The sequence below is a fragment of the Cavia porcellus genome, unplaced genomic scaffold (genome assembly GCF_034190915.1).
Source record: "Cavia porcellus strain 051 isolate PalLab524CR breed Dunkin Hartley unplaced genomic scaffold, mCavPor4.1 scaffold_32, whole genome shotgun sequence".
NCBI lineage: Eukaryota > Metazoa > Chordata > Mammalia > Rodentia > Caviidae > Cavia > Cavia porcellus.
The window spans coordinates 11,221,598-11,244,422 of NW_026947515.1; the positions used below are offsets into that span (position 1 = coordinate 11,221,598).

Sequence of the window (22,825 nt, forward strand, 5' to 3'; positions counted from 1 at the left end):
AACCAAAATATAAATTGTGGAATGAAATGAAAGAGTTAATAGAGAATAGTAAGACTGACCATATGGAAAAGGGAACTACAGGTTAAGGACAGAAGGGAGATTGTGATGGTGAAACATATCATAATGATCTGTGTGTGATACACATAGTGTATACCAGTCTTTTGGGAATAGTTGTTTTCAACATGTCTTAAAAGGCCATTCTGTTACTTCATGTACAGAGTTTCTTAGCAGGCATTAAAAACAGAACTTGACATTAATGCAGTCATTAAACTGAGACCCATTTCACTGTGAATGTTTCTTTTTTTAATGTAAGGAAAGACTAAAAAAACCAAAATAAGTAGAAATGATACCACTTTCAAAGTGAAAATAAACAATAAATATCTAAAGTCAATGATTACATATGCTGCTCATATAGATAGTTAATGAAATACAAAAGTGAAACATATGATGTGGGGATTCAAACAGTGAGACTACAAACAATTTTGTTCAAATCTCCAGTAAAAACTTAGTAATATGGTTATCAATCTGATATGTTTTTTTTTTTTTATAGAAACGACAAGATAGGGAAATCCTGTGAACGTACATCTTGGAATCAGTGTAAAGAAGTTTTCCTTTGTATTGCAGAAGGTAATGTGAATGTGAAAGAAGCAGAAACACACCACAATGTTCAGCTCCATGAAAATTATGGCAGTGGGGAGAAATCCTACGTATGTCAGCAATGTGGAAAAGGGTTCACTAAATCTCGACATCGTAAGCAACATGAAAGAATTCACACTGGAGTGAAACCATATGTATGTAAGCAGTGTGGGAAAGCTTTTAACAGACAGGCAAACTGTAAAATACATGAAAGAATTCACACTGGAGAGAAACCATATCTATGTGAGCAATGTGGGAAAGCTTTTAACACACGTGCACAATGTAAGGTTCATAAAAGAATTCACACTGGAGTGAAACCATATGTATGTAAGGAATGTGGGAAAGCTTTTAACAGACGGGCAAACTGTAAAATACATGAAAGAATTCACACTGGAGAGAAACCATATGTATGTAAGGAATGTGGGAAAGCTTTTAACACATGGGCAAATTGTAAAATACATGAAAGAATTCACACTGGAGAGAAACCATATTCATGTGAGCAATGTGGGACAGCTTTTAACACAAGGGGAGATTTTAAGAAACATGAAAGTATTCACACTGGAGAGAAACCCTATGTATGTAAGGAATGTGGAAAAGCTTTTAACACATGGGCAAATTGTAAAATACATGAAAGAATTCACACTGGAGAGAAACCCTATGTATGTAAGCAATGTGGGACAGCTTTTAACACACGGGGAGATTTTAAGCAACATGAAAGAATTCACACTGAAGTGAAACCATATGTATGTAAGCAGTGTGGGAAAGCTTTTAACAGACTGGCAAACTGTAAAATACATGAAAGAATTCACACTGGAGAGAAACCATATCTATGTGAGCAATGTGGGAAAGCTTTTAACACACGTGCACAATGTAAGGTTCATAAAAGAATTCACACTGGAGTGAAACCATATGTATGTAAGGAATGTGGGAAAGCTTTTAACACATGGGCAAGTTGTAGAATACATGAAAGAATTCACACTGGAGAGAAACCATATTCATGTGAGCAATGTGGGAAAGCTTTTAACACACGTGCACAATGTAAGGTTCATGAAAGAATTCACACTGGAGTGAAACCATATGTATGTAAGGAATGTGGGAAAGCTTTTAACACACGGGGAGATTTTAAGAAACATGAAAGAATTCACACTGGAGAGAAACCCTATGTATGTAAGGAATGTGGGAAAGCTTTTAACAGACAGGCAAACTGTAAAATACATGAAAGAATTCACACTGGAGAGAAACCCTATGTATGTAAGCAATGTGGGAAAGCTTTTACCCAACATGGACATTGTAAGCAACATGAAAGTTCACACTCCAGGTAGAACCAGTGTATATAAGCATCATGAGAATTTTTTGAGCACAAGTACATATTGCATAATGCATGAAAAACTTCACACTGGGCAGAAAACTTATATATGTAAGGAATGTGGGAAAGGTTTCAGCAGAAATGCTTATTGTCCAATTCATGAAAAGATTTACAATCTTGAGAAACCCTGTTTATGTGAAGAATGTGGGAAAGCTTTCACCACACATGGATTTTGTAAAATACATCAATGACTCCACTCTGGTGAGAAAACCTATGTATATAACAATGTGGCAAAGCTTTTACCACATACAGTCATTGCAAAACACATGAAAGAATTCACACTGGGAATAACCACTGGCTATGTAAGCAAGTGGAGACACTTTGTGCAGCCAGATTGTAAGTGAAATATGTGAAGAAGCTCACACAAGAGATAAATCCTATGTGTTATGAAAATACTCTCAACACACGTGATCATTTTTACATATCTGAAAGAGTTCACTTTATCCTATGTGCATTAACAATGTGAGAAATATGGCAATCCATGTTTGTTGTTAAATACATAGAAAAAGCAGCACTCTTCAGACAGTTTAAATCTAAGTTTACTTTAAAAATTCCAAGTAGACCTGAAGAAATAATCAATACAGAAGTTTTATATCAATATTTCTTCACAAATTTTCCAGAAATGACAAATCTGAAGTGGAGCTCTACTCAAGTACATATTTTGTATGGTTTTCAGTTAATCACTTATACCTCTTTAGATTTTTAAAGTGTCTTTGTGCTTCAACATGGCATCTTGTAATTAAACATGGTAAACTGAAATGGGCTTTTCACTTTCAAGTATGGATAGTGTCTATATAATTAATGTTTTGTCTTTAAACCTTAATTTTTATATATTTGGTGAATTATTTTTATTTTTAAAAAATCCAAAATATGTAGAAATAATACAGAATTTCTGAAAAATAAACAGTAAGAAATCACTAGTTGATTAGTTACATATTGTCATCTTAGAAGTAATTGTTCAAGTAACAATATTAAGCATAGAAAGTGATATTCAAATAATGACACTGTGAACAGTTTACCTCAGTGATCCAACAAAAACTATTAATATGCTTATATGTTCTACAAACTTGTCTTTTAAAGATCGTAAGATTAAACATGACAAAACAAAACAGAATAGTTCATAAGGAAACAATTTAAGGAAACACAGGTTTCAAAGCAAGTCCACTGAGATGTTCATTGTCTATCTTACTGTCTCTAGTTTTTTTCCAAATAGTTGTTCCCATCTTCACAAGCATTGAATATATACTATTATAGAACTAATATATATATATATATATATATATATATATATATATATATATATTGTATATATATATTATATATATACTATTATATATATAATATATATATATTGAATATATATTATATATATATATATATATATATATATATATATATATACTATTGTAGAACTAATATAGTATATATTGAATATATACTTTTATAGAACCAATCAAATAATTACCGGATGATGCAGGCTTTTTTTATCTTGAAGACTGACTTTGGGGAAGTTGATGATTACCATAATGTGTCTCATTCTCTTAATAGTAGATGTCTTTATTTTTATGTATGCTGAAACTGAACATAAGAGACTAAACTAATATACTCTGAACAGTAAATAATAGTATCCTGAGAAGGAGAGAGGTGAGGAATTGCCTAAAAAAAGAAGGCAGAGGACATTGTTAAAAGTGTATCAGTATTTAAAAGCTATAGTAGTTCTGTTGCTCTGTTTATTTTATTTTGTTCTGGTCTGTCTACTCATAATAGATTTGAGGGCACAGAGAGGTACCCCAAAAATATCAGGTAATACCATGATGGTAACTGTCCTTAATTTCCTACTAACTAAAACTGAAAACCTGTATTACTTACATCATCTTACTATGCCTGATCTTATTGGAAGCTGGTTTGTTTGAATGTTATTTGGCCTTGACTTATTTTATTCACATTTGGTATGCTTGCTGGCATCAAGTCCAAGAGTAGAGGCCACTTCTCTGAAGATGATAAGATGTGAAACGTATATATTGGGTGGCTGGGGTATTAGCTCAGTGGCTTAAGTTCCTGCCTGGCAAGTGTAAAGTAATCAGTTTGATCCCCAGTACCAAAAAATAAATAAAAGATAAATTCCAGTTTAATTTTTTAAAGAGAAAAAAAAACCATAAAAAACAAAGCAGTAAAGGGTACAAATCATACAGAATTTCAAGAAAAAATACAGTAAGAAATCACTAGTTAATAGGTTACATATTGTCTTCTTAGAAACAGTTGCTCAAATTATAAAATTAAAGCATCTAAAGTGAACATTCCTACAGTGTGATTGCAGAGAGTTCCGTTCAATGATCCAACAAAGCTCAGTAATATGGTTTTCCTCCCTACACACTCAAACAGGCACTTATATCTCTTAGATGACCTTCCTTTCCTCTCTTCTTCACAATAACAATTACACTTTTGGGGGTTTTTTTACTCCCATATTTCTTATTACTTTTTTTGAAGAGAATAAAACCTCAAGTGAGTTAACAAAAAAGAGTTGGTTAGAACATAAGGATGGGCATAGCAATTGATGCAAAAATAGAATATCAGGTGATCAAAAATGGTTACCACTGTGCCTCTTGCTATTTTTAAAAAGAGTTGCTATATCATCAGGTATAATAGAATTGATCAAAACAGTATAGAACAAGACAAATAAAATCTACACTGGAGACCTTACAGGATTTCAAAAGAGGATAATAGTCAAACCATAATGGGCATCATAGTAAATCTATTGCCTACAAAGTGGTTGCCTATACCCTCAAACTTGAAAATATCAAACAAAATAGAATATAGTAAAATCAGGCAGAACAAGATGGGGAGAGCAATACTGGGGTTAAAATCAGGTTAATGGGAAAACATAGAAGTTACTATAATATATCCCTCTAATTTTTAATTTAGTTTTCTTTTAAAAAATAGAATATTTTTTAAAAAGGGTGGAGATCGAGATAAAAGAGACATTGTAATAGAACAACACAGGTCAGAACTGAACAATTAAAGCATCATTTTGTTTCACCACCAGATAATCTAACATAATAGTAGTCACCATAGTGCCTCTTTCCTTGAATTGTTTGAGCATAACTTCGTATACTATAGAATCAATCACATCAAGACAGTGTGAATCCATTCAAGAGAAAGAAAAAATTACAGGGTATTTAGAGCCAACTAACAGAAAATGAATAATGATTTCTATATTATCTCTTTGCCTGTGAAAAATTTTATTTATACTATCATATACAGTAAAATATGTTAAGATACAACATGTTAAAACCAGTGGAAACATGTACAACATCTTGATGGGAGTTCCAAAGAAGAGGATATTAAATCATCACTAGCTTTTATGGTGTGTTATTTTCTTCAGAATAGCTATTCGTACTATCACCGATACTAAAATTGAAAAACCCAGGGTAAAACCATTGCACTTAATGAGGAAAACATTATAAGGATTCAAACCAATATGATTGGGTATCATGATTACCACATACTTCTATGTATTATCATTTCTTATACTAGGGAATATATTTGGTATTTATACATGTGAGTTTGATTTATTTCACTTATGAGTATGGTCTCAATCTGCATCCATTTATTTATATGTCAATGTGATCATTCTTTATAGCTGAGTAGTACTCCATTGTATAAAAACACCATAACTTTTTTTTTCCATTCCTCAGTTGACGGACACTTAGGTTGTTTCCAAGATCTGGCTATTATAAACTGTGCTGCTATAAAAATGGGTGCACATATATCACTGTGGAATGATGCTTTCAGTTCTTCGGTGAATATGCCTAGAAGTAGAATAGCTGGGTCAAAAGGTGCTTCCAGTCCCAGCTTTCTGAGAAATCTCCAGACTGATCTCCACAATGGTTGCACCAGTCTACCCTCCCACAAACAGTGCAGTAGAGTTCCTTTTGCCCAACAGTGTCTCCAACATTTGTTGTTTGTGGTTTTCTTGGTCTTGGCCATTCTTTCAGGAGTGAGATGAAATTTCAATGTGGTTTTAATTTGCATTTCTGTAATGACCATTGATGGTGAACATTTTTTCACGTGTTTTTTTGTCACTTGTATTTCTTCATCTCAAAATTATTTATTCATCTCAGATGCTCATTTTTGAATTCTGTCTTTGAATTTTGGCGGTCTCATTTTTAAAAATGCTTTATATGTTTTAGACAGAAGTCCTCTGTCTGAGGGGCAGTTCACTAAGACATTTTCCCAGTTTGTGAGTTTTTTTTCACTATACTGGAGATTTCTTTCTATGTGCAGAAACTTTTTAATAAGAGGTGATCCCAATTATTGATTCTGGGAAGCATTGCCCGTATGGTTTGAGTCTTGATGTGATCAATTCTCTACCTACTCCTATGTCTTCAAGGTTTTTACCTAATTTGTCTTCCATTAGATTTAGTGTTTCTGTTTTAATATTTAGATCTTTGATCCATTTAGATTTTATTTTAGTACATGGTGATAGGTATGGGTCTAGTTTTAGTTTTAGGCATATGGAGAGCCAGTTTTTCATCACCATTTATTAAACAGAATGTCATTCTTCCAGTGAACATGTTTGGCCCATTTATCAAAGATAAGGGAGTTGAATGTATTTGTAGTGGTGGTTGTATCTTCTCATCTATTCCACTGATCTTTGGCTCTGTTTCAATTCCAGTACCATGTTGATTTTACTACAGTTGCTTTGTAGTATAACTTCAAGTCAGGGGTTGTGGTACCTCCTGCCTGGGCTTTTGCTGCTTCTAACTGTGTTGCTATTCTAGGTTTCTTCTCATTCCAGAAGAATTTTAGGGGTGATTTCTCAAGTTCTATGAGGTATGTTGATGGTATTTTTATCGGGATTGCATTGCGTCTGAATAAAAGTTTTGAGAGAATGGCCATTTTCACAATATTTATTCTTCCTATTCATGAGCAAGGGATGTCTTTCCATTTTCTGAGATCATTTTCAATTTCATTTTTCAGTGTGTTATAATTTTCCCTGTATAGGTCTTTCACTTCTTTCATGAGAGTAATTCCTAAATATTTCATTTTTTTGTTTGCTAGTGTGAAGGGTGTGGCCTCTCTTATTTCTGTCTCTGTGACGGTGTTGTTAGTGTATAGAAATACTATTGATTTTTGAGTATTGATTCTGTATCCAGCTACATTACTGAATTTATTATATCTAGGAGTCTTTCAATGGAGCTTCGGGAATCTTCCCTATAAAGTATCATGTCATCTGCAAATAATGATAATTTAACATCTTCTTTTCCTATCTTTATGGCTTTTATGTCTCTGTCTTGTCTAATTGCTCTGCCCATTATTTCCAGTACTATATTAAATAGGAGCTGTGATAAGGGACATCCATGTCTTGTGCATGATTTAAAGTAAAGGCCTTCAATTTTTGACCATTTAGTATGGCACTGGCTGTTGTTTTGTCATTGCCAGCCTTAATTATATTGAGTTAAGGACCATCTATTCCAATTTTCTGCAAAGTTCTTATCATAAATGAATGTTGGACCTTATCAAAAGCTTTTTCTGCATCTATATTAATGATCATGTGATTATAACTTCTGGCTCTATTGATATGGTGCATTACATTTACTGATTTACGTATATTAAACAATCTCAGTATGCTTGGGATGAATCTCACTTGGTCGTGGTATATGATCTTCTTGTTAATGTGGTGCATCCTATTTAGCAATATTTTATTGAGGATTTTTTCATCTTTGTTCATTAGGGAGATTGGTCTGTAGTTCTCTTTTTCAGTTGGGTCCTCCTCCGGTTTTGGTACTAGAGCAATATTTGCTTCTAGGAACAATTTATGAAGGATTGCTTGCCTTTTCATTTCAGTGAAGAGTTTGAGGAGTGTTGGCATTAGGTCTTCTTTGTATTTCTTGTAGAATTCTTCAGTGAATCCATCTGGGCCTGGGCTCTTCTTTGTAGGTAATGATTTAATTATGTTTTCAATTTCATTGATAGAATTTGGGTTATTCAGTAGTTTTAAACCTTCATGACCTAGCTTTGGTACTTCATATGCTTTAGGAATCTGTCTATTTCTTCTGTTATAAAACCTTTGAGTGTAGAGGTTTTTGAAATAGGTGTTGATGGTCTTCTGTATTTCAATAGGGTCTGTAGTAATTTCACATCTTTTATTCCTTATTGCAGGGATTTGAACTTTTTCTTCCATTTTTTAAATAAGGTTTGCTAGGGGCTTTTCAATTTTATTTATTCTTTCAAAGAACCAGGTCTTTGATTCATTGATTTTTTGGATTTTTTTTTAGTCTCTATTACATTGATTTCTGCTCAGATTTTTATAATTTCTTTTCTTCTTTTGGCTTCTATCTTTTTGTTTACTTCCTCCAATTTTTAAACTGTTTCTTCTTTAGATATGTTCAGAATCTCCTTCATTTCTTTTAACATTTCTTTTTTTTTTAACCTACGAGATTATTTCTAGTTTGAATTTCTTTAATGCTTCCCAAAGTTGCTTCTTTATTTCAGTTACTATTATTTCAGGTATTTCAGTTATGTGGAATGTGTTTTCTTCTATGCACATGGATCCTAGGATTTTTTGGGATGGGATGGATGTTTGAAATTGCATTTTGGTCTTTCATTTTGTCATTTTGCTGTATTTTCAAGCTTCAAGTATTGTTCCAAGTGAGGGAGCGAGTTCACCCAGATTGGGATGGGATTCCATGCCTTGGCTGAACTTGCTGGCAAGTTAGGGAGTTCCCCCAGACTGGAATTGGAATCTGTTCCTCGGCCCCACTCGCTGGTCCGGGCAGGAATCTGCGGGCTCATCCCCAGGTGAGGAAGAGAGTTTCCCAGACTGAAAAAGGATTATCTGGCTTGGCCCGACTCCCTGGTTCTGACTTGCTGGTCTCAACTCACTGGTCAGAGTGGGCAACCACCTGGTCCCCAGGTGAGCAAGGGAGTTCCTTCAGACTGGGATGGGATTCTGTGGCTTGGCCTGACTCACTGGTACTGGCAGGAAACCACGGGTTCAACATCAGGTTTGATTATTAACTGCTTTCACATCCTACAATGTCTTCGAAGTTGTGTTTTTATAAAAATAGCTATATAATGTTATGCTTAATTATATAGTCCCTGATGATGTGGACAATTTTATTGAAAATAACAAGAGAAAGCATAGAAGGTACTGTTTATCACCTAATATTGTGGTCTTATATGTCTTTTTCATATCATGATTTTCTAGGAATTTGTTTTGTTGTCTTCTTTTGATCTGTTTTCCCCCATATCACAGAAAGCATAGATATACACATAGAGATTCACACATGGGAAGAATGTATAACCTATTTATTGGAACAAATAATATAATGCATAATGTATTGAACAGATACTCTGAAGAAGTGACACTAAGAAACCCAATGCTAATTCTGTAGCATTATGATATAAAATTGAGCAATACTATTATTCACTGCTCAGAGTGATATTAGTCTAGTCTCTTATTTTTTGGGTGGAAATTGTATTTTTAACATGGCTTTGTTTTAATCTTTTGATGCACATGCTTCATTTTCTCTTTCATAAATGATGTTTCTGAAGTTGATGCAATATTTGGCATTAAGATATACCTTTGTAGAAGCTTAGAGCATGTGTTTTTGAAAAAGTTGTGTTCTTTTCACATAACTTGTACATTAATGAATGTTATATTTTTGAAGTTGTGACAAGACATCTGCTGATTTCCTAGCATCACTGGATATCATACCATGTAAATTATGTTGCCTGCTTTTGTTTCTTAGTGGAGCCAATATTTGTCATTTAAGTAAACTTTTGCTTTTCTAACCATCAGAATTTTACTTGTTATGTTTATATTACATCTTTATTTGCTAGTAAGGTTTCCCCACATGTACCAAATGTAAACCATACTACTGTGAATTTCTGATTGTGCCATACTGACAGAATCATAACTTGTCTCCAATAGCACATCACAATATATATATCAATATCTCAAGAAATTATAAAATTTGGCATGATTTATGAGTAACCATACTTTGAAATCAATTTTTCCTAATTATGGTGTTGTTTTGGGGGGAAAGGTTGTTTTTGGTTGTATCATGCAAATACCTTTTATTTTATTCCTTGATGCTGTGAAAGCATTATATATTTTGTAATTATTACTGTTTTTTCCTAAAATACTGAAGTAATGGCATGAAGGGAAACCTAAATTTTGAGCTGTCAACACAGTAAAAAGGAAATTTGCTAAATTAATATTCAGATTGTGTTCTGTTTTACTGAATTGTGAATTTATACAATGGCATATCACTTTATGTATAAGGACCAGTGTATGACATTTGTGGTGTGTAGTGATTATCTTTAAACACATACACTGGGCCATGAGTCCCAGTTGGTTTCCTGTGGTCTTTGGTTTTCACTTCCATTTTAACATTCATGTAATTTGTAACGTGTTTAATGCAGTGTTGTTGAATACAAAATCTGCTTAAGAATTATGTTGTTAAAAACTCTGGTGTCATGAAAACACAAGTGAACATTGCAGTAAATACCCCTAATCCAGTGAAAATAGCTTACCCAAGTCTCAATTATTCTTGGGAAAATAAATTACTCACCTCTTATGTAATCACCACTAAAACTATATCTATTTTTTACCTGAAGAACCTGATATACTTCACAAAGTAAATGACACTGTGAAGTACGTTGTGAGCTTCTATGCACTACAGCATGTGGCCAGATCCCCTGCAGCATATTTCTGAGTATTATCAATGGGAATATTTGGTGTTTGTATTACAGCTAATAATAGAATACTGAATCTATAAGAATATATACTGAGTACATGCACTTTCTCATTTTACCATGAAAGTAAATCTTGCTGTTCTTGTTGATGCATGCTTGTAATGCTAGCACCTCAATGGGCTTAAATTAGTGGAAGAAGAAGTTGAGTCTAACCTACACAATTAGAGTGACCTTGTCTCAAAATATATCTTCAAGTTCTGCAGATGTTGCTTAATGTTTTAGATCTCCGTTTCTTCCCCAGCATCAACATTTTTTAATACTCACAATTGCACATCAGTAGTTGTCTTTTTATCGGTTGGCCATGTAGCAGTTATTCCAGAGAATCACTTGTGAAACACATTTGTTTTCGCAGTGACCATCCTGAGCATCATTTGGGCAGTTTTCAGTTTAACCCATTCATTCTTGTATTGAATACAGTAGAATTGTCACTTTTATATTCCTTGTTATTTTATAAAAACTAACAAAAATTATGCAATTTTTGATCATTTTGTATTTAAGTAATTGCATTGGTAAGGAGTTACCTATAAAGATTAGGCTAAAGATGATTTCTTTAGTTCAAGCATCAGGAGAGAATGAGATGTGATGATGATGGCTTTGAAGCTGACTTTGGGAGGCAATTGCTATATGGGTTAGCAGAGTGTGAAACAGTTGTTTATATGCCTGCATTTGAAGTTTAAGGAAACAAGTACGTTGAGGTCAAGAATATAAATGTACGATAGGGTAAAATTATCACTACTGCAAATTGTGATTTTTCTTTTACTCAGGAAGTGTAGTTTTTTGGTAATTGTGCAGCAGTTTCAAATATGCCTCTATTGGAGTAAAACATAGTGAAACATGAAAAAGCCAGACATTCCATGTTCTGAATGTAGATGTATTAAAAAACATTTTTAAAAATACTATTCCTGCTGTTTTGTGTAGAATATAAGATACGGTTACAAAAGACACAAAAAGGAATTTGTAAGATTTTGATCCTCCTGCATAAGCATACAAGCCACAAAAAAGTCAAACTAACTAAAAGGATGAATAAATAAACTACAGAATGAGAGAAATTTTGCCTATTACTCCCTGACAGCTGACATGTAAAACCAATAGGAACATGAAAGGAATGCACATTTTTCAGAATATGTACAAATTGCCAAAAAATACTTGAAGAACTATTGAGCATTTTTGCACAATAGAGAAATGCAAATAGGGACATCATTTCATTGCAGAAAGAACCACTCACCATAAGATCTAAAGAACATTCAGGAGACTACAGGAGAAAAGGAATTATTTAATCTTTTGGGTGGAAATATAGGTAATTAGTTCAACTAGTACTGAATTCAGTTTTTAAAGTATTCAAAAGACTAAAATTAGTAATTCTCATTAGTGCAGTGCGGTCTCTTCCCTGAAGAGTTAAGGACATATTGCAGTGATTCATGCAGATTCCTGTTACTGCAGCGATAGTCATTTTTTCTGTTGAGAGCAGCAGCAAGCACTGCTCCATTACCACCAAATGCCAGTGGACTCCGTTTGATAAATGATGCGATATTTTATTGTGAAGTTGGCTGTAACTTAGGTTTTCCAGTAGACTACAGGTCAGTGTAAATATGATAGTCATTGTAAGGTCACAAAGCCATCACTAGTACTCTATTACATTCATTAGATTTGATGTATTTATCTTTTTGAGAAAGCCTGTTGATATGAAGTTCAGGCTGGCTTTGAGGTCACATTTTAACCCAGAGTGGTCTCAAATAATTTTCCTTCCTTAGTGTCTCAAGTACTGGGCTCCACACAAGAGCCACCATGCCTAGTTTATATTTGGTATATTAAGTGCATATAAAAGATATTTTATTTCAACTGTTTATGTTGTTAAAGTATTTCCATTTTTACCTCCAGTATTTGTAGAAACTTTGGCCTTATTGAGGTGGTGATGTGCATATCACCAGACTCATGACATTGTCTGCTGGGTTCAGAGCTGTTAGTGTACTGCAGTGAAACTGCTGTACAAAACTGTTTCTTTTTCTGCTTTCCTTAGAAAACATTTTTAAAATTTCCATGGATAGTCTGAGAGTCAATAACCCTGGCTAGAGTTTCATGCATATGCTGATAGTTAAGTACAGTGTAGCACTGACCCAAAGATAACTTTCTGTCATCTGAGAGTGTCTATAGTCATTTCTGTACACACACTTTGTGCCTGGGCCAGCACCTGTTGTGGGTCCCAGAGTCTGCTGCAAGGCCATGGAACACATAGCTTTGTGACCGCCTCTAGACTGGTGTCCTATATGCCACTCTGCTGAGGCAGAGTACAGCTTCTGGCAGGAAGCCAGAGGCTCTGAGGCTCTGAGACAGCACTGGTTTTTCTTTTTGAACATAGATAATATAATATTTCTATAAGAAAGACAGCTCTGTCCCATATTTCTACCCAGGAAGACAGAAGATGAATCCGGAGACTGTGGATTAGACATGGGTGCTGCTCTTCTGCTTGGCCAGCCCGGTATTGGGTGGGAATCTGACAGTGGCCCAGGCTTGTATCCTCTCAGGACCTGCACCAGCCCACGAGGATCTGCCCTCAGGGCTTGTCAGACTCAGTCACACTTGACTTAGTGCAGGAATTGTGTATGGGGATTCACAGTGGTAGTCAGGCCTTAATGTTACTCTGCTGGACTCAGTGAGTCTGAGTGCTTGTGGCTGAGTCTTGTGACACCTGTCCTGGTCTCTCTCCTGCCTCTGGGTGCCAGAAGGCTGGGGACCGTGAGTCCTGTCCTTTAATGCCCTTGTCATTTGTCATTTGCCCACAATCATCCTGAAGGCTCTGGGATGAGTGAACCATTTTTTCAGCCATTCCCACATGGTCTACCTATGTGGGATCCTGAGGCTGGGGTCTCAACTCCTGGGAAAGCAGCACAACCTGCTCCCAAAGGGTCTGAATTAGGATAGGGAGTGAGTGGCAATGTAGGATGGAGAAAAGCACCACGGGGTGGTCAGCATGGGGAGGTCAGGAAACATGCAGTGCCAATGTAGAATAGGTTTCTGAAAAACATCGCGGGGTGGTGCGCATTGTATGGGTGTGTAACATTACATTCACTAGTAGGAGTGAGAAAAACATCACGGTGTGGTGTGAATCATAGGGACTGAATTAGGATAGGCAGTGAGTGGCAATGTAGGATGGAGAAAAGCACCACGTGGTGGTCAGCATGGGGAGGTCAGGAAACATGCAGTGGCAATGTAGGATAGGTTTCTGAAAAACATCGCGGGGTGGTGCGCATTGTATGGGTGTGTAACATTACATTCACTAGTAGGAGTGACAAAAACATCACGGGGTGGTGTGAATCATAGGGTCTGAATTAGGATAGGCAGTGAGTGGCAATGTAGGATGGAGAAAAGCACCACGGGGTGGTCAGCATGGGGAGGTCAGGAAACATGCAGTAGCAATGTAGGATAGGTTTCTGAAAAAGATCGCGGGGTGGTGCGCATGGTATGTGTGTGTAACATTACATTCACTAGTTGGAGTGAGAAAAACATCACGGGGTGGTGTGAATCATAGGGTCTGAATTAGGATAGGCAGTGAGTGGCAATGTAGGATGGAGAAAAGCCCCACGGGGTGGTCAGCATGGGGAGGTCAGGAAACATGCAGTGGCAATGTAGGATAGGTTTCTGAAAAACATCGCGGGGTGGTGCGCATTGTATGGCTGTGTAACATTTCATTCACTAGTAGGAGTGAGAAAAACATCACGGGGTGGTGTGAATCATAGGGTCTGAATTAGGATAGGCAGTGAGTGGCAATGTAGGATGGAGAAATGCCCCACGGGTTGGTCAGCATTGGGAGGTCAGGAAACATGCAGTGCCAATGTAGGATAGGTTTCTGAAAAACATCGCGGGGTGGTGCGCATTGTATGGCTGTGTAACATTTCATTCACTAGTAGGAGTGACAAAAACATCACGGGGTGTTGTGAATCATAGGGTCTGAATTAGGATAGGCAGTGAGTGCTAATGTAGGATGGAGAAAAGCACCACGGGGTGGTCAGCATGGGGAGGTCAGGAAACATGCAGTGGCAATATAGGATAGGTTTCTGAAAAACATCGCGGGGTGGTGCGCATTGTATGGGTGTGTAACATTACATTCACTGGTAGGAGTGAGAAAAACATCACGGGGTGGTGTGAATCATAGGGTCTGAATTAGGATAGGCAGTGAGTGGCAATGTAAGATGGAGTAACGCACCACGGGGTGGTCAGCATGGGGAGGTCAGGAAACATGCAGTGGCAATGTAGGATAGGTTTCTGAAAAACATCGCGGGGTGGTGCTCATGGTATGGGTGTGTAACATTACATTCACTAGTAGGAGTGAGAAAAACATCACGGGGTCGTGTGAATCATAGGGTCTGAATTAGGATAGGCAGTGAGTGGCAATGTAGGATGGAGAAAAGCACCACGGGGTGGTCAGCATGGGGAGGTCAGGAAACATGCAGTGGCAATGTAGGATAGGTTTCTGAAAAACATCGCGGGGTGGTGCGCATTGTATGTGTGTGTAACATTATATTCCCTAGAGGGAGTGAGAAAAACTTCACGGGGTGGTGTGAATCATAGGGTCTGAATTAGGATAGGTAGTGAGGGGCAATGTAGGATGGAGAAAAGCACCACGGGGTGGTCAGCATGGGGAGGTCAGGAAACATGCAGTGGCAATGTAGGATAGGTTTCTGAAAAACATCGCGGGGTGGTGCGCATTGTATGGGTGTGTAACATTACATTCACTAGTAGGAGTGAGAAAAACATCACGGGGTGGTGTGAATCATAGGGTCTGAATTAGGATAGGCAGTGAGTGGCAATATTGGATGGAGAAAAGCACCACAGGGTGGTCAGCATGGGGAGGTCAGGAAACATCCAGTGGCAATGTAGGATAGGTTTCTGAAAAACATCGCGGGGTGGTGCGCATTGTATGGGTGTGTAACATTACATTCACTAGTAGGAGTGACAAAAACATCACGGGGTGGTGTGAATCATAGGGTCTGAATTAGGATAGGGAGTGAGTGGCAAGGTAGGATGGAGAAAAGCACCACGGGGTGGTCAGCATGGGGAGATCAGGAAACATGCAGTGGCAATGTAGGATAGGTTTCTGAAAAACATCGCGGGGTGGTGTGCATTGTATGGGTGTGTAACATTACATTCACTAGTACGAGTGAGAAAAACATCACGGGGTGGTGTGAATCATAGGGTCTGAATTAGGATAGGCAGTGAGTGGCAATGTAGGATGGAGAAAAGCACCACGGGGTGGTCAGCATGGGGAGGTCAGGAAACATGCAGTAGCAATGTAGGATAGGTTTCTGAAAAAGATCGCGGGGTGGTGCGCATGGTATGTGTGTGTAACATAACATTCACTAGTTGGAGTGAGAAAAACTTCACGGGGTGGTGTGAATCATAGGGTCTGAATTAGGATAGGCAGTGAGTGGCAATGTAGGATGGAGAAAAGCCCCACGGGGTGGTCAGCATGGGGAGGTCAGGAAACATGCAGTGGCAATGTACGATAGGTTTCTGAAAAACATCGCGGGGTGGTGCGCATTGTATGGCTGTGTAACATTTCATTCACTAGTAGGAGTGAGAAAAACATCACGGGGTGGTTTGAATCATAGGGTCTGAATTAGGATAGGCAGTGAGTGGCAATGTAGGATGGAGAAAAGCACCACGGAGTGGTCAGCATGGGGAGGTCAGGAAACATGCAGTGGCAATGTAGGATAGGTTTCTGAAAAACATCGCGGGGTGGTGCGCATTGTATGGGTGTGTAACATTATACTCCCTAGAGGGAGCGAGAAAAACTTCACGGGGTGGTGTGAATAATAGGGTCTGAATTAGGATAGGTAGTGAGTGGCAATGTAGGATGGAGAAAAGCACCACGTGGTGGTCAGCATGGGGAGGTCAGGAAACATGCAGTGGCAATGTAGGATAGGTTTCTGAAAAACATCGCGGGGTGGTGCGCATTGTATGGGTGTGTAACATTACATTCACTAGTAGGAGTGACAAAAACATCACGGGGTGGTGTGAATCATAGGGTCTGAATTAGGATAGGCAGTGAGTGGCAATGTAGGATGGAGAAAAGCACCACGGGGTGGTCAGCATGGGGAGGTCAGGAAAAATGCAGTGGCAATGTAGGATAGGTTTCTGAAAAACATCGCGGGGTGGTGTGCATTGTATGGGTGTGTAACATTACATTCACTAGTACGAGTGAGAAAAACATCACGGGGTGGTGTGAATCATAGGGTCTGAATTAGGATAGGAGGTGAGTGGCAATGTAGGATGGAGAAAAGCACCACGGGGTGGTCAGCATGGGGAGGTCAGGAAACATGCAGTAGCAATGTAGGATAGGTTTCTGAAAAAGATCGCGGGGTGGTGCGCATGGTATGTGTGTGTAACATTACATTCACTAGTTGGAGTGAGAAAAACATCACGGGGTGGTGTGAATCATAGGGTCTGAATTAGGATAGGCAGTGAGTGGCAATGTAGGATGGAGAAATGCCCCACGGGTTGGTCAGCATTGGGAGGTCAGGAAACATGCAGTGCCAATGTAGGATAGGTTTCTGAAAAACATCGCGGGGTGGTGCGCATTGTATGGCTGTGTAACATTTCATTCACTAGTAGGAGTGACAAAAACATCACGGGGTGTTGTGAATCATAGGGTCTGAATTAGGATAGGCAGTGAGTGGCAATGTAGGATGGAGAAAAGCACCACGGGGTGGTCAGCATGGGGAGGTCAGGAAACATGCAGTGGCAATATAGGATAGGTTTCTGAAAAACATCGCGGGGTGGCGCGCATTGTATGGGTGTGTAACATTACATTCACTGGTAGGAGTGAGAAAAACATCACGGGGTGGTGTGAATCATAGGGTCTGAATTAGGATAGGCAGTGAGTGGCAATGTAAGATGGAGTAACGCACCACGGGGTGGTCAGCATGGGGAGGTCAGGAAACATGCAGTGGCAATGTAGGATAGGTTTCTGAAAAACATCGCGGGGTGGTGCTCATGGTATGGGTGTGTAACATTACATTCACTAGTAGGAGTGAGAAAAACATCACGGGGTGGTGTGAATCATAGGGTCTGAATTAGGATAGGCAGTGAGTGGCAATGTAGGATGGAGAAAAGCACCACGGGGTGGTCAGCATGGGGAGGTCAGGAAACATGCAGTGGCAATGTAGGATAGGTTTCTGAAAAACATCGCGGGGTGGTGCGCATTGTATGGGTGTGTAACATTATATTCCCTAGAGGGAGTGAGAAAAACTTCACGGGGTGGTGTGAATCATAGGGTCTGAATTAGGATAGGTAGTGAGGGGCAATGTAGGATGGAGAAAAGCACCACGGGGTGGTCAGCATGGGGAGGTCAGGAAACATGCAGTGGCAATGTAGGATAGGTTTCTGAAAAACATCGCGGGGTGGTGCGCATTGTATGGGTGTGTAACATTACATTCACTAGTAGGAGTGAGAAAAACATCACGGGGTGGTGTGAATCATAGGGTCTGAATTAGGATAGGCAGTGAGTGGCAATATTGGATGGAGAAAAGCACCACAGGGTGGTCAGCATGGGGAGGTCTGGAAACATCCAGTGGCAATGTAGGATAGGTTTCTGAAAAACATCGCGGGGTGGTGCGCATTGTATGGGTGTGTAACATTACATTCACTAGTAGGAGTGACAAAAACATCACGGGGTGGTGTGAATCATAGGGTCTGAATTAGGATAGTGAGTGAGTGGCAAGGTAGGATGGAGAAAAGCACCACGGGTTGGTCAGCATGGGCAGATCAGGAAACATGCAGTGGCAATGTAGGATAGGTTTCTGAAAAACATCGCGGGGTGGTGTGCATTGTATGGGTGTGTAACATTACATTCACTAGTACGAGTTAGAAAAACATCACAGGGTGGTGTGAATCATAGGGTCTGAATTAGGATAGGCAGTGAGTGGCAATGTAGGATGGAGAAAAGCACCACGGGGTGGTCAGCATGGGGAGGTCAGGAAACATGCAGTAGCAATGTAGGATAGGTTTCTGAAAAAGATCACGGGGTGGTGCGCATGGTATGTGTGTGTAACATAACATTCACTAGTTGGAGTGAGAAAAACTTCACGGGGTGGTGTGAATCATAGGGTCTGAATTAGGATAGGCAGTGAGTGGCAATGTAGGATGGAGAAAAGCCCCACGGGGTGGTCAGCATGGGGAGGTCAGGAAACATGCAGTGGCAATGTAGGATAGGTTTCTGAAAAACATCGCGGGGTGGTGCGCATTGTATGGCTGTGTAACATTTCATTCACTAGTAGGAGTGAGAAAAACATCACGGGGTGGTTTGAATCATAGGGTCTGAATTAGGATAGGCAGTGAGTGGCAATGTAGGATGGAGAAAAGCACCACGGAGTGGTCAGCATGGGGAGGTCAGGAAACATGCAGTGGCAATGTAGGATAGGTTTCTGAAAAACATCGCGGGGTGGTGCGCATTGTATGGGTGTGTAACATTATATTCCCTAGAGGGAGTGAGAAAAACTTCACGGGGTGGTGTGAATAATAGGGTCTGAATTAGGATAGCTAGTGAGTGGCAATGTAGGATGGAGAAAAGCACCACGGGGTGAGCAGCATGGGGAGGTCAGGAAACATGCAGTGGCAATGTAGGATAGGTTTCTGAAAAACATCGCGGGGTGGTGCGCATTGTATGGGTGTGTAACATTACATTCACTAGTAGGAGTGAGAAAAACATCACGGGGTGGTGTGAATCATAGGGTCTGAATTAGGATAGGCAGTAAGTGGCAATATTGGATGGAGAAAAGCACCACAGGGTGGTCAGCATGGGGAGGTCAGGAAACATCGAGTGGCAATGTAGGATAGGTTTCTGAAAAACATCGCGGGGTGGTGCGCATTGTATGGGTGTGTAACATTACATTCACTAGTAGGAGTGACAAAAACATCACGGGGTGGTGTGAATCATAGGGTCTGAATTAGGATAGGCAGTGAGTGGCAATGTAGGATGGAGAAAAGCACCACGGGGTGGTCAGCATGGGGAGGTCAGGAAACATGCAGTGCCAATGTAGGATAGGTTTCTGAAAAACATCGCGGGGTGGTGCGCATTGTATGGGTGTGTAACATTACATTCACTAGTAGGAGTGAGAAAAACATCACGGTGTGGTGTGAATCATAGGGACTGAATTAGGATAGGCAGTGAGTGGCAATGTAGGATGGAGAAAAGCACCACGTCGTGGTCAGCATGGGGAGGTCAGGAAACATGCAGTGGCAATGTAGGATAGGTTTCTGAAAAACATCGCGGGGTGGTGCGCATTGTATGGGTGTGTAACATTACATTCACTAGTAGGAGTGACAAAAACATCACGGGGTGGTGTGAATCATAGGGTCTGAATTAGGATAGGCAGTGAGTGGCAATGTAGGATGGAGAAAAGCACCACGGGGTGGTCAGCATGGGGAGGTCAGGAAAAATGCAGTGGCAATGTAGGATAGGTTTCTGAAAAACATCGCGGGGTGGTGTGCATTGTATGGGTGTGTAACATTACATTCACTAGTACGAGTGAGAAAAACATCACGGGGTGGTGTGAATCATAGGGTCTGAATTAGGATAGGAGGTGAGTGGCAATGTAGGATGGAGAAAAGCACCACGGGGTGGTCAGCATGGGGAGGTCAGGAAACATGCAGTAGCAATGTAGGATAGGTTTCTGAAAAAGATCGCGGGGTGGTGCGCATGGTATGTGTGTGTAACATTACATTCACTAGTTGGAGTGAGAAAAACATCACGGGGTGGTGTGAATCATAGGGTCTGAATTAGGATAGGCAGTGAGTGGCAATGTAGGATGGAGAAAAGCCCCACGGGGTGGTCAGCATGGGGAGGTCAGGAAACATGCAGTGGCAATGTAGGATAGGTTTCTGAAAAACATCGCGGGGTGGTGCGCATTGTATGGCTGTGTAACATTTCATTCACTAGTAGGAGTGAGAAAAACATCACGGGGTGGTGTGAATCATAGGGTCTGAATTAGGATAGGCAGTGAGTGGCAATGTAGGATGGAGAAAAGCACAACGGGGTGGTCAGCATGGGGAGGTCAGGAAACATGCAGTGGCAATGTAGGATAGGTTTCTGAAAAACATCGCGGGGTGGTGCGCATTGTATGGGTGTGTAACATTATATTCCCTAGAGGGAGTGAGAAAAACTTCACGGGGTGGTGTCAATAATACGGTCTGAATTTGGATAGGTAGTGAGTGGCAATGTAGGATGGAGAAAAGCACCACGGGGTGAGCAGCATGGGGAGGTCAGGAAACATGCAGTGGCAATGTAGGATAGGTTTCTGAAAAACATCGCGGGGTGGTGCGCATGGTATCGGTGTGTAACATTACATTCACTAGTAGGAGTGAGAAAAACATCACGGGGTGGTGTGAATCATAGGGTCTGAATTAGGATAGGCAGTGAGTGGCAATGTAGGATGGAGAAATGCCCCACGGGTTGGTCAGCATTGGGAGGTCAGGAAACATGCAGTGCCAATGTAGGATAGGTTTCTGAAAAACATCGCGGGGTGGTGCGCATTGTATGGCTGTGTAACATTTCATTCACTAGTAGGAGTGACAAAAACATCACGGGGTGTTGTGAATCATAGGGTCTGAATTAGGATAGGCAGTGAGTGGCAATGTAGGATGGAGAAAAGCACCACGGGGTGGTCAGCATGGGGAGGTCAGGAAACATGCAGTGGCAATATAGGATAGGTTTCTGAAAAACATCGCGGGGTGGTGCGCATTGTATGGGTGTGTAACATTACATTCACTGGTAGGAGTGAGAAAAACATCACGGGGTGGTGTGAATCATAGGGTCTGAATTAGGATAGGCAGTGAGTGGCAATGTAAGATGGAGTAACGCACCACGGGGTGGTCAGCATGGGGAGGTCAGGAAACATGCAGTGGCAATGTAGGATAGGTTTCTGAAAAACATCGCGGGGTGGTGCTCATGGTATGGGTGTGTAACATTACATTCACTAGTAGGAGTGAGAAAAACATCACGGGGTGGTGTGAATCATAGGGTCTGAATTAGGATAGGCAGTGAGTGGCAATGTAGGATGGAGAAAAGCACCACGGGGTGGTCAGCATGGGGAGGTCAGGAAACATGCAGTGGCAATGTAGGATAGGTTTCTGAAAAACATCGCGGGGTGGTGCGCATTGTATGGGTGTGTAACATTATATTCCCTAGAGGGAGTGAGAAAAACTTCACGGGGTGGTGTGAATCATAGGGTCTGAATTAGGATAGGTAGTGAGGGGCAATGTAGGATGGAGAAAAGCACCACGGGGTGGTCAGCATGGGGAGGTCAGGAAACATGCAGTGGCAATGTAGGATAGGTTTCTGAAAAACATCGCGGGGTGGTGCGCATTGTATGGGTGTGTAACATTACATTCACTAGTAGGAGTGAGAAAAACATCACGGGGTGGTGTGAATCATAGGGTCTGAATTAGGATAGGCAGTGAATGGCAATATTGGATGGAGAAAAGCACCACAGGGTGGTCAGCATGGGGAGGTCAGGAAACATCCAGTGGCAATGTAGGATAGGTTTCTGAAAAACATCGCGGGGTGGTGCGCATTGTATGGGTGTGTAACATTACATTCACTAGTAGGAGTGACAAAAACATCACGGGGTGGTGTGAATCATAGGGTCTGAATTAGGATAGGGAGTGAGTGGCAAGGTAGGATGGAGAAAAGCACCACGGGGTGGTCAGCATGGGGAGGTCAGGAAACATGCAGTAGCAATGTAGGATAGGTTTCTGAAAAAGATCGCGGGGTGGTGCGCATGGTATGTGTGTGTAACATAACATTCACTAGTTGGAGTGAGAAAAACTTCACGGGGTGGTGTGAATCATAGGGTCTGAATTAGGATAGGCAGTGAGTGGCAATGTAGGATGGACAAAAGGACCACGGGGTGGTCAGCATGGGGAGGTCAGGAAACATGCAGTGGCAATGTAGGATAGGTTTCTGAAAAACATCGCGGGGTGGTGCGCATTGTATGGCTGTGTAACATTTCATTCACTAGTAGGAGTGAGAAAAACATCACGGGGTGGTTTGAATCATAGGGTCTG

At 40.0% G+C, this 22,825-nt stretch overlaps 1 protein-coding gene across 1 annotated transcript; it reads left to right on the forward strand.

Moving 5' to 3' along the window:
- Window positions 1-663: 663 nt before the first annotated feature.
- Window positions 664-1,877, forward strand: LOC134474501 (zinc finger protein 709-like; the record flags this gene model as incomplete). The annotated part of the gene is made up of 2 exons (XM_063242672.1): window positions 664-690; window positions 756-1,877. Coding segments are annotated over exons 1-2 (1,149 nt in total), but the record flags the coding sequence as incomplete, so codon positions are not given.
- Between the last annotated feature and the right edge of the window lie 20,948 nt (window positions 1,878-22,825).